General features: G+C 44.1%; 1 protein-coding gene across 2 annotated transcripts in view; it reads right to left on the minus strand.

The window, feature by feature from the left end:
• SLC18B1 (solute carrier family 18 member B1) overlaps positions 1-17,627 on the minus strand; it is a 671,163-nt gene that overhangs the window by 233,363 nt on the left and 420,173 nt on the right. For both annotated transcript variants that reach the window (XM_085611645.1, XM_085611646.1), the window contains exon 10: positions 7,395-7,490. In XM_085611645.1, coding sequence (XP_085467771.1) covers positions 7,395-7,490 — 96 coding nt within the window. The remainder of the gene's footprint in view (positions 1-7,394; positions 7,491-17,627) is intronic.

Here is a 17,627-nt window from a genome sequence, read left to right on the forward strand (position 1 = left end):
TTGCATTTAACCATTGTTAGGCGGGTGTTCCCTTTGTTAGCATAATAGCCTAGATCTATTACTGATTACCATATACACGTTTTATTGAGTTATTGACTTGGTTATTTGTTGATCTAAAGATGACCCTAAGATCTGGAAAAAAGAGGCAGATCCAGGTCTCTACCTCTAATGGCATTTATACGGGTACAATTGACCAATTCTTTAAACGCTCTACAGCTATACTGGAGAAAGAAATCGCTATAGTCGAAAAACGCCTTTCATTAGATATAATTACAGGCAAGCGATCTTCTCTTGGGAAAATTAGTGAGGCAGCTTCCCCTATTTCGCTCTCTCTTATAGATTCTGATAGCAATGTTGCTAATTCAGATCCTGTGCCTTTAACTGTTCCTGAGACCCAAATAGGGGAAATGGCGGAGGTGGGTCAAGATAGTTTACTTATCACTGTCCACGATAACATGCTTAACGGTGGAACTCCCATTTTGCTAGATCAGTCTAGAGGGAATTCAGGTCTCTCGGACTCACCTAATTTAAATCTTAGTAAGGAGCATGTGATCTCCCCCCCCATTTTACAGCTTTCTCCCCCACAGAATCCTGGGAAACGCAAAAGGCTAGATTTTCCCTTCATAGTTCAACATAATGAGAGAGTGGGAAGCACTATTGATTCTTCTACGCGGCTGCGTAACACTAACGTGGTGGGTCAACCCGAAGATCATAATACCACTGTTAGTATTGTAGAAGGTATACTCCTGGCAAAGATAGAGTTATTAATGAAGTCCTTGCTTTTACCGCTATTAGAAAGGACAAGATTACTGAATGAAAAAATGGACTCTTTGGATAGGCTGTTTAAAGAGAATATAGCATCATTAAACAAAAAGTTAGACAGTCCTATCCCTAAAGGTGTGACTACCATCGCTCCGCCACCACCGAAATCTCCACCGAAATCCAATCCGATAAATAGAAAAAAAGCAGGGACGTCAAGTATAAAGGCGGGATCTCATTTGTTAAAATCTCCGAAACCAACCCCAGTATCGGCCGTTAAGACGACAGTTAGCTCTGGCGTTACACCTAGACAGAAGGCCACAAAGCTACCCCAGCCTAAGAAAACACCCAGCAGTCATGGACATAATCCTCGGCCATTTTTTAAACCTATCCCGAGGAAACATTGTGTTAATCTCCCCCCGGAGTCACAGCCCTATACCATCATTTTAACCGGGGTGGCTCCATTAGTTGATGGCAAAAGAGAAACACACATGGACCTCCACAATAAGGTAACATTTTGGCTTAACAAAAATCGCCCGCTCCCACCCAATACGTATTCTGAAATTCTTAATGTTAGAAGGGTGGATTGGATAGGTTATGGCAAGAAAGATCTTGAAGGGGACTGTGTGGTGATTAATTTTAGAGAATCATGGGTGGCTAATTTTATTGGCAGAGAACCTAGATTTGGTAGAGTTGGGGATGTGCAAACTTTATTGCTGAATTATTTTTATCCCGCTTTTTGCACAAGCGGTCCCCACACCCCACCCCAATATTCTAGAAGAGACAGACCAAGAGGGAGATTTCATTTAGACACTCCAGCTTATCCTTTGTTTTATCCACAACTCACAAACCGGTTTGCTCCGCTGACCGGCTTGGAAGATGTGGATTGACTTGATAATCCAATGCTGAATCCAGTGCGGAGTGAAGTTGTACCGAGTTCCCCTAACTCTGTTCCATCTCTTAGGGCTGAGATGGCAACAGGGTTGAGTGGTAATCCCAAAGGGGAGGAAGTTGGGGTAAAACCTTTGAATCCCATATATAGTCCTCTAGCACTGGAGGAGATTATTAACCTACCCAACAACCTGCTGAAAGACACAAATAAGATCCTTACAGTCCTGTCATGGAACATAGCGGGATTGTCGGGGAAAATGTCCGAAGCTGATTGGGGCTCTTTTGTGGATTCTTTTGATGTTATTACGTTTCAGGAAAGTTGGTCAACTGTTGCCATTTTTCGGGTTGGTTATCTTAATTATTATAAACCAGCCTGTAAAGGACCAAAAGGTCGTCCCTCAGGTGGTTTGGTTATTTGGATCAGGCAATCTCTAGCCCTTACAATTGAAGAAATTCCTACTTTAAGTAGTGATATTCTCGCCGTGAAACTGTCGGGTAAAAATAAAGAGGTTTTTTCTTTGATTAATATATATGCAAGAGGGCTACCTGGTGGGAAGCCTGCGAGAGCAGTCAGTGATCTAGACTGCTTATTAAACACAATTTCTTGCGATAATTGTATAATGGTGGCTGGTGATTTTAATTGTTCTTTTGAACCCTTTCCTAATCTTGATAATGAAGGATATGGGGAATCCGATCAAATCTGGAATATTCCACCATTATCTATCCCCCCCATCAAAAAGGTTACCGAGGCAGCAATGCAGTGGCTAGGCCTTTGTCTTGAATGGGATTTGCGTGCAGCTAACGGTAGAACTAAATCAGATCCAATGGGAAAGGTCACTTTTGACAATTCCAAGTATTCGAGTCGTATTGACTACTTCTTAATAAAGATAAAATTCTGGAAAATCCTAGAGGATATGGAAGTAGTCCAAAGACCTGAAAGCGACCATAACCCTCTGGCAATTAAACTAATACTGAATGAGGGTTTTAGATTGGATTCTGTGTCTACTACTGTTACAGCTGAGGCTGTTCTCACGAATGACTGTAGAAGAGTATGCTGGACTAGGCTTATAGACAATCCTACCGTGTTAGAAAGGATTGCGGTGGAGGTCTTAGTAGCCACTAATCTGATGGCACCGATACTTAATGAAGGTACCTCCCCGGAAGAAATAGGGATGATCCATGAGACATTGTTTAATAAGATAAAAACTTTTTTTAACGAACCCACAAAAGGAGGGAAAAATAGTCTAGTACCAGTTAGGACCAAATGGTACGATAAATCTTGTCGGTTAGCACATAGCACCTTAATAGATGCCATTAAATTGAAGTCAGCCATAGATATTAGGCTAGCTAGGGTTAACTATAAAAAAACACTTAAAGTGGCAAAAACCAACTGGGATGAACAGCGTTGGTTAGATTTATATCAAGCATGCACCTCATCTAACCAACAAAAATTCTGGGAGGTTGTGAAGTGGGGTGGGACTGGGGACTCGAAAACACCTGTTAACCACGTGTCTGCTGAACAATGGGTCATACATTACGCGACGCAGTTTAGTGACACGGTACGGATCTCCCAATATTGGGAAGATGCCAGTGTTCAGACTGCGGCGCCTTTACTTGACCACGTTGTTTTTACAGAATCGGATACTGTAGCTGCACTTAAACAGGTTAAGAACGGTAAGGCTCCTGGTATGGACTGTGTCCCCGCGGACCTTTTTAAGTATGATCAGGTGCACTGGGTTCCGTATATAACCACCCTAGCAAATGCAATAGCCAGAGGGTTGGAGATTCCAAATTCATGGAAAGGGGCAGAGATCCTTCCCGTGTATAAAAAAGGAGACAAAACTAATGCAGGAAATTACCGTCCAATTAGTCTTATCGATGCCCTTCAAAAAATTGTGGCTAGAATGCTTTTAGGAAAAATTGACACTTGGATGGTCGAAGCTGACATTCTTTCCCCATTACAAGCTGGTTTTAGGGCTTATATTAGCACAGTTGACCAGATCTTAAGATTCGTTATGATCTATTGGAAAACTGTGTTTCTGCAAGGCGGCAGGATTTACGCTGCATTTGTGGACCTCAAATCAGCGTTTGATTTGGTCCCTAGAGGAAAGATGTGGGCTGCACTGAGAAAGATGGGTGTTCCTCCTGCGCTCTTAGAACTTACCATCAGGATGCATGAGGGAAACTTTGCTAGAGTAAGGTGGGGTCGTCAGGGCCAGGTTACTGAAACCTTCCCGGTGACTCGTGGAGTGAGACAGGGCTGTGTCCTGGCCCCTACCCTTTTTATACTCTTTATTAATCAAGTGGTTAAATTTCTCTCAGATATTCCTACAGACGCCCCATCGTTGGGGGGGAGTAAATTCCCCCTTTTAATATTTGCGGATGATACACTCTTACTGGCCAAAACTCAGAAGGGTTTGCAGGTTGCTATAGATAAATTTGTGGATTTCTGCAAAGAGAACGATTTAGAAATTAACATTAATAAAACCAAATTTATGGTCTTCACAAAGAAAAAAGCACAGAGGGGCAATGTCACTATGAACGGGTCAACCCTGGAACAGGTTGAAGTTATGACCTATCTCGGTGTCACAATGGATTATAGATTACGCTGGAAAGAGCAAATAACAACGCTTAGCTTGAAACTAATGCGCTTATCCGGTTGTTTGGTGAAGGAGCAGCGGAGCTCTATGACCAAAAGGGTGCTGCCCGCCCTCAAAATATATAGTGCAAAAATTAGTTCTGCCATATTATATGGGGCGGATATATGGGGCTGTGTAGACCTGGATGTCCTTGATAGGATACAAAACAAATTTCTCCGAAATTTAGTTAGTCTCCCGCCATCAACACCAACTTTGCCATTATTGATGGACATGGGGCTTTATTCATTCAAACATCAAGCCCAGTATAGGTTGGTGGCGTTATGGAGACGAATATGGTCCACACCAGAACTTGCCATGTTCGCCCAAGAACTTCAGTATATTAGATCACAGCAGGGGGCTGGTGATATCCCCTGGTTCAAGTCTATTAGAAACACTCTTTCAGGAATGGGCCTCCTACTGTTGTGGTCTGAGCCGGGCTCCCATATCTTTCCTTCTAAGAAAGATTTTAAATCCCTCTTTTGGTCTATGGTCAAGGATGAATACGTTGCTCTTTCGGAGAAACCGAACTTGACTGGTTTGTTTCTGCTATATAAAATAGTCCCCCATACAGAGTGTTTCTGGGATATAATAGTTAAAACCACTGATAGGAAACTTTACTTCCAGTTCCGTCTTGGTACATTGCCTTTACGGTCCTTTACCAGTGGTTGGCAGAAGCCGGTGACTCCATTTTGTCCATGTTGTATAACCCATAAAGAAACAATAGGTCACTTTTTGTTCGCTTGTAATGCTTATCGTGAACCACGACATAAGTGGCTAAAACCTATTTGCCATAGACTAAAGACCAGGTCGAGCAGAGAAGCCCTATTCATCTTAAGAACTAATACTTCTGAATGTTTCTCAATCGGAATGGCTAAATTCCTTGGATGGGCTTGGTTATTAAGATCAAAGATAGTTTGTAACACTTTGCTATGAACATCTTATATATTTTGTTACTTTGCTAGATTGTGTCTCTGACCAGTATTGACGTTGTATCTTTTAATTGTATTTTTATAATAATAATTTTCCTTCTCCGTCTTTATGTACACATCTAATTTAATTGAGGTCTTAAGTGCTTTTATATTGTATATAATGTTATTGATCATGTAATATTGTTATTAATTGTATGCTTGTAAATATTTTGTCTTTTATGAAGAATATTCGAAATAAAGACGTTAAAAAACTGAAAACTGGAATTGCGAATAGGCAATAGTAGGCCTGGCCACTCACCTCAGTTGCTGAGTTGCAGACGGGGGGTTGGGGGACTACCTCGGTCGGCTTGCTTGAAAATTAAATTATAGTGGCAGTGTGGGCTGGCGACGGCGACCTGAGACCTCCTCACCTCCTCGTCGTGATGCCAAGTCACGCGCACTTGGAGGGGAGGGGGGGGGGGGGGCAATGCGCATGCGGGAACCCCTCTAGTGACGACGTGACGTCACTGCCGAGGCGCGCAGACGCGGCGGAGGAGGAGATAGTGCGCGCTGCGCACAGGCACCTCCTGTGAATAGAACAAGGTTAGGTTGTGCCGCGCGCGTCGTCGTTGCGTTTCGGTTTCTAATCTGGACTGCTGCTTTCAATAACATTGTGCATGGACGGTTGCAGTGCACCACAGACAGCGACACACCGACCGGACCGGCCCTTTGGTGTCACCCCCCGTGAGGGTGTCACCCGGTGCGGTCCGCACCCCCTGCACCCCCCTAGTGACGCCACTGGGTGTTTAGACAGCTTTAGGGTCAATCTGCTGGTTGCTCAGGGAGGGACAGATGTTTGTGGTCTTTGTGGGACTTATTTACTATTATTTGATTAGTTGCCAGATGTGCAGTGCGTATTCATTTTCTTAAAGGTACATTGCATTACAGCATTTATGATTCTGGTTTTGGACTCATTCACTCAATGAATTAACGTTTGCTTCTGTCATTTGTTCTACTATTGCCGTTAGCACAACGCATAAAACCGGCATCTTTATATAGTTTTAGCACATCGTTTTTTGCCAGCAAAATCAAGTGGCACAAACGTCCAAACCAAGCCACACCATTTACAGGACTTAACTGTCCCGCACTCAAGAACTAGTTGTGCCTAATTCAGGCCCCAGCCACTTCATAAGTACACCTCGGTCCACTCGCCGGCATGCTTTTTTGCGCAGTATGGCACTAACCGTGTTCATTTGCCTGCCTGTGTGTTTGGGTGTAATGTGGATCTTTTCTCTTTTTAATGACCTCACACTAATGTTAAACCACAAACACAACTTCACCTAGTTTAGTGGGTGCTTGTATTCCCTCCAGCACACCCCTCTCTACTGACAGTATTCATACTGTTTTCATTCTGTATTGTCTTTTATTCTGTGTTGTGTTTTATTGTTCCAGATTAGCTAACAGCTCAGTGGTAAACCGTAAGTACGGTGTTGTAACTGTACCACTGCACACCTCAGTGTGTGTGCACACTTTTCTTTCACTTTGTTTTGGTCCTGACGAAAGCCTGAGTACAATTCTGTTGAGACTGAAACATGTAGACCATGTAATTGGGATAATAGAAGACCAATTTTATCTTCAGTCATGTCCCGTTCCTTATTTTTAAACGTTCTCCAGAGACCCAGGAATAAAAGTTAATGATTGGACACCCAGGAGGTACTTTTAATTTTCACTTGTCCCTTTCACTAAAAAAAAAAACCTCTCCGCTGTAGTCCAGGCCTTGTAGCAAAGCTGGGTTGCACTCGGCAGCCCAGCTGGGAACCTTATGATGAAGCATGTCACCAAATAGGTTGGTGGGTGAGGGTTCTTTTTTTAAAAGAAAAATGTTTTTCTATCGTTCCGGTGAAAATACAGGGGCTCATTCTTCTACTTTGGATCCTCCACGTTGTTGCATACCAATGTATTTAATACAGGCATAAATAAGGCAAAAAACTACAGTAGAATTAATAGATTTGACGAGAACTAATCAGAACACACCTTTTGCATGTTAGTGTACTTCATCACACTGTTTGGGCAGCCTTCAGTAGCCTTTCTACTGCAAATCCCGGTGGAGAAAACATCACGTCAATAAACTAAACACTCTGAAAGTTTTCTAAATGTAACGTTTTAACCACAGGAAAAAACATTATTTATTACTTACTATGCACACGAAAGCATTTCGGGGAAGATTGGGATGGCAGACAGCCCAAGAAAAATGCCCAGGATGACCAGTGTTAAGACGAACAGCCATAGCACACTGTGAAAAAGAACAAGTGGAAAACATCACAGTTCACAACTTTGAATTATTTTCTTGAAAAGTAACAGTGATTATTTCTGATCAGATGACGACTTTAGGCACTGGCCAAAACATAAAGAGACTGATATGAATAAAAAAGCTATGCACGTGACTTTCATATGGTCTGCCAATGGCCTCTGATGTGCAGACCTTTGTGTACGGCTGTGTCAAGGAAACAACATGGAATCGCATCAAATCACCTATGCTCATCTCAATCAGGCGCGATGCTAGGCTAGGACAAAATAGCAAGCAAATGTTCTTCTGTGAACATGTTATGTCTAACTTCAACATTATACAAATCATGTAAAATCGGCAATGATAATCGAAGTTCTGCAAACAAGAGATAAGGAACTGTACATAACTCGTAGTTATTTCTGTTGTCTCTGTCCCTTGAAATGAAACTCTTTCTTCAGGACATACACAATGAATATAACCAGTAGCTCAAGGGACTTCTCAGCCACTCTTATTTGCAATTTTGGGTTCCCTCTCGGCAAACAATAACAGCACTCTGCTCAGGGTCTTTGATCATTGTGGACTATCAATCAGATGGGGAACAGGTACATTCCTGTCACTGAGGGAACTGGACTAGCAGGTCTATGGCTGAAGAGGATCGTTCCTTCTCAGGCACTTTCTCCTAAGGAACTCCTCAGTGAGTTTCACATCAATGGACACAAAGGATACCAAAAGATGTACATTACTTTGATATAACCATGTTTGTTCCAAAGAGAAGGTCAGGACTGAGTCCTTGGCACCCGCAAGACTATTCTATTATTCGCTCCGTCTTCTACAGCTACTATGAGACAAGTACACCTTCCATGGAGAAGTTGGGTGAGCTGGATTCTGAACGTGTAGGATACGCTCTATGACTTAAGCCCAGAAAACTGGGGCAGGGGCAGTAATCACACTTGAACTCCTCTTGTGCTACATGATGTGGTGTCGCCCTTGACCAGTGGATTTGGTGACCACCTGGCATGGGGGCAAATTCTGGACAGGACTGTAATTCAGGACAAATATTCAGGACAAGAGGCCAATTTTACAGACTCATCCAAGGAGCAACCATACCCCACAATTGTATAAGTGCATTTATTTTCTATTTTTAGATTACACTATTTATTCACTATGCTCTAAATGTGATTGCCTCTAGGAGTGTTACATTCAGGTGAAACATTATGCCCTTATTCAATAGAAAATTGTGGCTCTTGCGCATCGTGTCAAGGACATCACCCCAAATCTACCCAGTCTGTCTTGGAGACAAGCAACCGTTTGATAATGATTCTAAACAGTTTAAAACACCTGGGAAACATTAAGCTAAGTGGCATTATCACCTTCTGCAAGTTTAGACAGGTTAATCAAAAACATCTGGCTCTTCTCACCCTTCACAAGACGTTAAACAATGAATGAAGCACAGCAGATGGTGTGGGCGACAGTGTCACACCTAATGTCAGGATGTGAGGTACCCACAAATTGTCTGTAGCCTCACAGCAACAAGAAGGCCGTACTGCAGCATTATAGTGTGTGTGTCAGGCACTCCATATTTATCTCTGAACTGGGAAACTCGACTACTAGACAAAGAGAATTAAAGAGCAACATGAAGTCAAGTTCAGATGCAAATCCACAGCAACTGATCCAAAATGCTGTTGTTAGGAACCAGACAAATAAGGAAGAGCAAAAGAAGGGGAGACCATTCCTAAAATCAGGCAAAATGGGATTGTTGCGAGTGTCGTAAAGTATTGCATACCGGGAGAGTAGCCTCAGCACAGAGGCCCGAAACAGAAGAGGCACTGTCAAGTGATTGAACAAGCAACACCCATCCATCCTTGGACACTCTGCTGGTCCAATGGTCCACTGGTGGTGCTTTTGGAGGGCGAGCAGGAGCCAGACTCCTTGGAAGGATGTACCCAGTGCAATTGCCCAAACTGCCCACGTCGTAAAAGGCCCTGACAGTTGAGCAACTGATCTGGCTCATCTCCAAGTTCCAAAGAACATGCAGGAATTCAAAATATTTCTAATGCAAATTACAGAACTAACAAAATGTAAGAACATGAAAAAGATTTTAAAATGCAGGAAGTGCTTCTTTAAACATATGGGAGTGTTTCAATTTAGTACATTAGAACACAAGACTGCAGCAACATTTATTTGAATTGTAAATTTCTTAGCATGAACTTTAAAACATGTATTAATCCTACCTCCTTACAATCCATGAGCGAACAAAGTGAACCAATTGTCTGGTGTCCCTCACATCATGGACAATATTATTTTTATGGACGGTGGAGCAATCAATACAAACTACTAAAGCATATGAAAGTGGTATTTTGTACAGGATCCATCTGGAACTCAATTACTTGAAAGTTTTCTCAAATTTCACTAGCAAGTAAAGTAGACACTTGAAGTTGATTGATTTGACATAGTTCACCCAATTTAGACATGCAGGGAATCTGGAATTTAAACCCAGGTTTCCTAGTCACATGGAGTGCCATTAAGCTACTAACTACATTTTCTCAATCCCCCTTAACACCAAAGGACAGTATTTTCGTGCAGTTCTGCCAGATGGGTGGGAAGTAGGCTGTGTTAAACAAATGCAGACAGATCACAGGTTCCTCTGACACTGTAAGGAAATTGGATTTTTGCAGCCCCGCCCCGCCCCCCCGTCTTTTGCCCCATTTGAACTGCTGGCTGCTGTTTTTCTACTCTGAGAGTACACTGATGATTGCTATCAAGACCTCAGTGCCACTGTTCTAACTCATTACAAAGTATATGTCGAATTGGCTAACCCCAACTGGAAGAGACTGACTTACTTGTAAGTAAGTCCCTAGTATATGGTACCCCGGGCATGTAAGGCAGAGTGCCACTGAGGGTGTTAACGCAAAAGGCAAGCTTCAAAGGCTAAACCGCCTCTGGTGGGCACACAGTGATCACACTCCTGTAGGGCTGCCCTTTCTTCAGGCAGACAGGCTGGCAGCGGAAAAAGAGAGTAGAGACCAATGACCAAACTGGTTTTTCCATGAGCATGTAGTCCACATGTAGACACACCTTTAGGGTGGGCTATCAAGCCCCTAACATCAACGGAAGGGCTCAGACATCTTCAGATTGAGAACAATAGTGTTCTCTGAGATTGCTAGATGCCACACTTAGCTGGAAAGTTGTCACACAGCGGGAGGGGACCTGGTAGTCCATTGGCTTGTGACCACATCATTCACCCAGGGCACTTTCTGGGCATAAATATGGCAACCTGAACCTCAGAACTCCCCCAAACTGAAGATAGGAGTGAAGAAGGACTGCCCACTGACCCCTGGGCTTGGCAAAGAGAGGCTGCCCCTTTGCTGGAGTAAAATGTTTAAATATTGTGGTTAAACTATTTTTGAAAAGTGATGTATAGAGTCGTGACTGAAGAATCGCAGCTCACTGGAACCAACGCATTGCCACGACTGTGCACATCCTCGACGCCGGACTTCATATCGTAAGCCCTCATCAACGGGATCCTCAGCGGTGACACAGAACCTCACATCGCAGCCTGACCACAACCCGGACAGACACATCGCTTTGGCTGCTCAATGCATCTTCGACGCGAATCATCGCAATGCGACCCAAACTAGGATTCAAGCCATATGCTCAGTGGGCCTAACTGGGTCCCTATAGCTGGGCTGCACTCGTTGCAGTCAGCCTGAACTTGTGACTTTACACCGGTTCGGTGCTTCTATATATCCACAGTTGTCACTTTGTGCTTTTTGGTGCTATTTTCACAGAAATCTTTAAAATTGTGTACCTCTGGTTCTACTGATTGGATTCTTGTCATTTTGGTCTTGTTCTATTTATTAAAGTCTACTCTATTTTTCTAATCTGACATGGGATCCTTTTTGTGTGGTGTTTTCACTTGTTTACTGTTTGAAGTCTTGCACAAATACTTTATAAATGGACTTCAAGTAAAACCTTTAAACCTGACTGCTTGGTGCCAAGCTACCAGAGGGTTGCGCATAGGCTAATTTAGGGTTGGATTGTTCCTCACCCTGACAAGGACTGTGGTTGCTGCTTGACCAGGGCTCACACCACAGTCAACCAACAACCCAATTTCTTATATTGGTGAGGATTAGGACTTGTGTTTGATCAATGCCATACAGTGAATCTGTGTACACTACCATTCTATATCTAGGACCAATTTGGGTTTAAATTCTCCTTCATGGGCCTTCTGTTTTGTTTCTTTATCCAAATGTACCCTCACTCTACCTGACTGTTTGTGCCAGGGTCTTCAGCTGCAAAAATGGAATTTGAGCTCCTCAATCAGGAGAGCTACACTATGGCTAAGCTCAAGGAGGTTTGCCAGGAAAGGGTGCTGCCCCCTAAAAGGAGCACCATGAAGGGGGAGCTTCAAAGGGATTTGAGGACATAGGCAAAGGCCCAGCAGTTGCCAGTCACAACAGATGACCAGGATGGAGAGAATAATGTGGAGGAGCAAGTCCAGTCTTGAGCTGGGGCATTCAGCTGAGGGGGATCGCTTTACCCCCTAGTTGGAACTCCCTGCCAGAGTATAGAGCAGTGTGTCTTCTCAAGCCTTGTCCCCAGAGGAGCCGGCGGACAGGAAGACTGAAAGGAAGTATAAGCTTCAGATGGCCCAGCTGAAACTATCCTTCGAGGAAAACAAACTGACCATGGAGGAAAAGAGATTGGCAATGGAGGCAAAAAAAAGAATTGCTTTAGAGCGGTTGGCTCAAGATAGTAACCTTAAGGCACTGGACATCAAGGCTAGGCAGTCAAAGTCCGGCAATATTGGTGGCAGTATACCTGCAGTGTCATCTGTAGACCAGAGGGTCCACATTCCTAAGGTCTGGCACCTGACTTTGTTGTGGGGGATGACATCAACAAGTAGTTTAAAGCATATGAGGTGGCTTTGCAGATGCATAGGATTCCTGAGGAGGAATGTTGGGTTAGCCTCTGGAAGCACATCCCTATCAAGGGGAGGGATGCCCTACTAGCTCTAAATAAGGGAGATAATATGATGTATCCCCTCCATGAAGGACACCCTTGTCAGGAAGTATGGCCTCACCCAAGAGAAGTACAAGCAGAAGTTTAGGAAGAGCCTGAAGCTCCACCAGAAGTCCTACATAGATTGTTAGGACTCCTTTTGCAAGGCAGTGAATGGTCGGGTGAAAGGCAGTGAAGGATTATTACTAGCTTTACAATTTGATTGCCAGAGAGCACGTGTTCAATCTTTGTGCTGCAGACCCGTGTCAACAGCTCAGTGACAGCAAGCTCCCTGACTCCAGGGAGCCTGCCAAGGAATCGGACAGCTGGCTCAGCACCAGGGTCAATAAGAAGCTCGCCGGGAGGGGAATCACCACAAGAGTGCGCAGGGCCCCCACCAGACAAAGGAGGGGGAGACAAACCAATCCCCACGCAAACAGAAGAAGAAATAGTTCCCTGATAGTAAGTCATCAGGGAATGTATCTCCTAAGTGCTATGAGTGTCAACAGATTGGGCACTACAGGCAGGATGCCAAGCGGGCACAGCTCTCCACTGGAGGGCAGATACCAGGGTTGGTGAGTATAGAGCTTGAAGAGGCGATTGCCCCAGATGGTATGGATAACGTTGAGATTACCCTAATGTGCTTGGGTGATGGAGAGATGGTAGAGAGAACAGGTAACACTAGGAAATACAATCAGTTGCTAACCATCAATGGGCAGAGGGTAGGGGCCTAGAGAGACACTGGAGCCAGCATGACATCTGTCAGATGTCAACTGGTGACTTCAGAGCAAGTAGTCCCTAATGCATTTCACCAAGTTGTTACAGCCAACAACCATGAGATTCACTACCCAGTAGCTCAGGTTCCCTTTAAAAGTGGAGTGGGGGGGTCTTAGGTTCCTTGAGGGTAGTTGTGAGTCCATCCATGCCTGTGGTTTGTCTGCTTGGCAATAACCTAGAGCACGCCTTCAGAAAGAAGGTGTAGTTAATTTCACACTTGAAGATGTTATGGTTGCCTGAGAGGGGATGTCTGACCACACGGTTCGTGGTCACTTGAGAAGATAGTCAGGAGGGCCTGGAAGATTGACCCAGGTCACTGGCAAAAAGTAGAATGTTAAGGGGCGTGGGAAACATGGTACTGAAAATCCCACAGACCAGGAGGAGGCGGGCCGCAGGTGATGCCCCAGAACCTACATGGGAGGACAGTGCCACCCTGGGAAAACTACCAGAAAATAACCCAATTAATTACAAGCATACTTTTCCACAGTACATTTTATTAGTTTTAATAAAATAAACAAAGAAAGTACACAAATACGCACTATCATCACTGGTGTAGAACAGCTTGCAAAATTCTATTTCCAATACTTACTAATTCATCCACCTACTTTTCTAAAACTATTCCCTAAATCCTCGATCTACAACCCTACTGTTTCCCAGACAACTGACTCTTCTAAATACTCAATTTCACATGTCAGATTCAATCTCTCTACCATAATCTGGGATGCAAGTACAATTACCTCACAGACTCTGCCCTCCTTCGTCAAGTTAATATCGGAGGGAAGACGGTTCTGCATCACCATTGCCCTCATTGCCTACATCTCTACATTCACTCATTTTAAAGACACTGCTATATCCCTGGCAATCCAATCTACAACTCTAGATACTTGTTTAATCTGGAAATCATTAAATTTTTCTACATGATAAATTATAGGAAAAACTAAAGCCGAGTAAAATGAGCCACAGATCATTTGGAAATTATTATAGTAAGCACATTTCCCACAAACATAATTGGTTCCCTGTTACACAGGTTTCCCTCCAGTCCAAAATTCCCCACTAACTTCATAGGTTTTGTCACATGTACTCTCACCAAACAAATACCACTTTATCCCCTCCTTACTTATACGCATTTTACCTCTCCTTTTTTGTTCATTCTCAACCTTGGGTGTAAATTCTAAAACCTAAATTCTTCTTCTTCTTCATTGATTTCCTCCATTAAAATATTGTGCTCTTTTTGAGTCCTTGCCACCTTTATACCTCTCCCATTGTATTTCAAAATGAAATCATGCTCTTCCTTATTTAATAAGAATGAATAAGGGGCACCTTTATTAGTCTCAGCACCAATTTGGCACTTTCAAGTACTTACTATATTTTGTCAGTATATCATTCTCACTAATAAGTATAAAGTATAAGTATAAAAAGGCTTATATAGCGCTCTAATGCCAACGGCGTCTTGGCGCTGAGGTGTGAAAAGGAGAAGAATGCAGAACGGACTGAGAACCTAGAGGACATTAAACAGCCTGGACTTCAACGCTTTCCTAAATAAAAGAAGATCCGGCTCCAGACGAAGAGAGACTGGAAGCCTGTTCCATAATTGCGAGGCACAGATGGAAAAAGTGCGACCACCTCATCTGGCGCGTCTATGTCTGGTGACGCACATAAGGCCAAGATTGGGCGAACGTAGATCACGACGTGGAACATAGGGCTTAAACAGGTTATGGCGGAAAATGGAGCCACCCCCATAATGTGCCTTATGGACCAGGCATAATGCCTTAAACTCAACTCTCTGTTGGATCGGGAGCCAGTGCAACGATCGCCTAGCAGAGGAGATGGAATGGCCCTTCGGAATTTACAACAGGACACGGACAGCGGCATTCTGAAGAGATTGAAGTTTACTGAGCTGAAACTTGTCCATGCCCAGAAACATAGCGTTACAGTAGTCAAGTCTTGACATAAAAAGAGCGCCCATAACCGTCTTCTGAAGAGCCGGCGGAATAAAAGGAAAGATCTTGCGGAGAGACTTAAGCAGGAGAAAGCAAGCTGAAGTTATGCTATTAACCTGTGCTGACATGTTCATCTTGGTGTCAAATAGGACACCCAGATTTCTAACCTTTAGCACAGGGAGAGGACACAGTCCTGCCTCCGGTGGCCACCAAAGATTGTTCCAAATAGGAGGCCCAGCCCCGAATTCCATGACTTCGGTTTTCTCGGTGTTGATTTTCAAGAAACTTAACGACATCCAGGCCATAATATCTTTAAGACACAAATGGAACCGCCGTGCAGTTAGCTCCGGAGAGTCTACCAGCGAGATGACCAGTTGCGAGTCATCCGCATATGAGACAAAGGAAAAACCATGTTTCCTCACAACATCCGCCAGGGGTCTCACATAGAGATTAAACAAAGTAGGGGATAAAGCCGAACCCTGCGGAATGCCACAGGTCAGATTAAAGTTATCTGATTTCAAGCCCTCCCAACTAAGAGATTGCTGTCTGTCCTGCAAAAAGGAAGAAAGAAGGGCCAGGGCTCAGTGGCTGATGCCTGCCTCCTTTAGTCGCTGCACTAAAACCGTATGGTTAACCGTATCAAAGGCAGCCGACAGATCGAGGAGAACTAAAATAGCTCTACCACCTCCGTCGACCGCCATACGGATTCCCTCCGCAGCCGCAATGAGAGCAGATTCAGTGGAATGGTTGTGACGAAATCCATGCTGAGCTGGATCAAGTAGACAGTTACGGTCTAAAAATTCAGCAAGCATGGTGTTCATATGCTTTTCCAAAATCTTAGCAGCAAAAGGCAAGCCAGAGATTGGACGATAATTTTTTAGCTCAGCCGGATCAAGCGAGGCCCTCTTCAGAATTGGTCTGACACTAGCCGTCTTACACACAATGGGAAAATTCCCTGACAGCAGAACTTGATTAATTAAAGGCGTAAGGATGGAACTGATCTTATCTGCAACCGGATGGAAAATAGACAGGGGACAGGGGTCTGAAACAGATCCTGACTTAGTGGACTTTAACAAATCTATTACAGCCTCAACCATCAGGGAACCAAAGCTAGAAAAAACCCCTTGCCTAGTCGCAGGGGACGAGTAAGATTGGTGAGAGATGTCTTGGCCAAGGGCTGGAATTGCCAGATTCGCCAGCTCATCATATATGGTTTGGACTTTAACATAGAAAAAGGAAGCCAACTGGTCACAGAAACCCTGGTCAGGGCTAAATACACAGCCCTGCTGAGGTTTGGCCAGATAAGATACTGATTTAAAAAGCTCTTTTGTGGAGTTGCCAGCAGCCAGGATTTTCCTCGTAAAATAAGAAATCTTTGCTGCCTTGATGGCCGCTTTATATTTATAAAGGGCAGTATTGTAAAGATCTTTACTGGCCCTGGTATAGTCCTGTCTCCACCGGCGCTCAAACCATCTGCATTGTACTTTTAGGAGCTTGAGATCAGGGCTATACCATGGTACCCCCGCCGGACGCCTATTAAGCTTGGCTGTTTGTATAGGGGCAACTAAATTAATTGCTGCCCTGACCCAGTCGTTGAACTGTACCACAGCCACCGCATTATCTGCGTCTAAAATAGGGGGAGAAAGATCAAGGGCGGGCATTAAATCAGTGTTACTGATTTTAGACCACCGCCGGAACGCCACCTTAACTGGTTTATGAGGGGCACTCGTGCCGGCATACCTGGCCTTGACCTCAAAGAAGACTGCTTTATGGTCAGTCCAAGGGAGCGACTCAGGCCTGATGTACTCAATGTCTGGGTAGTTCGAGAACAATCCGTCAAGAGTGTGGCCCCCTTCGTGTGTTGGAGCAATCACCAACTGCTGAAAACCAAAGGCTGCCATCACATCACAAAGTCTGTTGGCGTCAGAACAGATAGTCGATTCCCAATGGAAATTAAAATCACCTAAAATGGAGAATGAGTCTGAGTCCGTACAGGATTCCATATATGTCATAAGAGCCAGAGAAAAAGGAGCCCTAGGGCCAGGGGGTCGATAAATCAGCAGGCCCTGAAATATCGTAGCCTCCTTCCACTTAATGACAAAGTGAAGAGCTTCAGCATGAAGCTCTGTAACCTCCATGGTCTGGACGGTAAACGTTTGCTTTTGAACAATGGCGATACCCCCACCTCTGCCACCTAAGCGATCCAGTGACATGACAGCTTAACCTGGGGGCAGTGCAACATTCCAATCAGGAACGGAAGAAACCTCCGCCCAGGTGTCCGTTAAAAAGACCATATCCGGATTATGTGCACTTATAAAAATCTCAAGCTCAAGTTTGTGCTCAGCCACCGAACGCACGTTTAACAGAATGCCCTTAAAGTAAGGGCTGGCCTGGTGTCCCAATCCAGACAGATGATATGCCAGTT

This window comes from Triturus cristatus, chromosome 6 (assembly GCF_964204655.1).
Source record: "Triturus cristatus chromosome 6, aTriCri1.1, whole genome shotgun sequence".
Classification (NCBI taxonomy): Eukaryota; Metazoa; Chordata; class Amphibia; order Caudata; family Salamandridae; genus Triturus; species Triturus cristatus.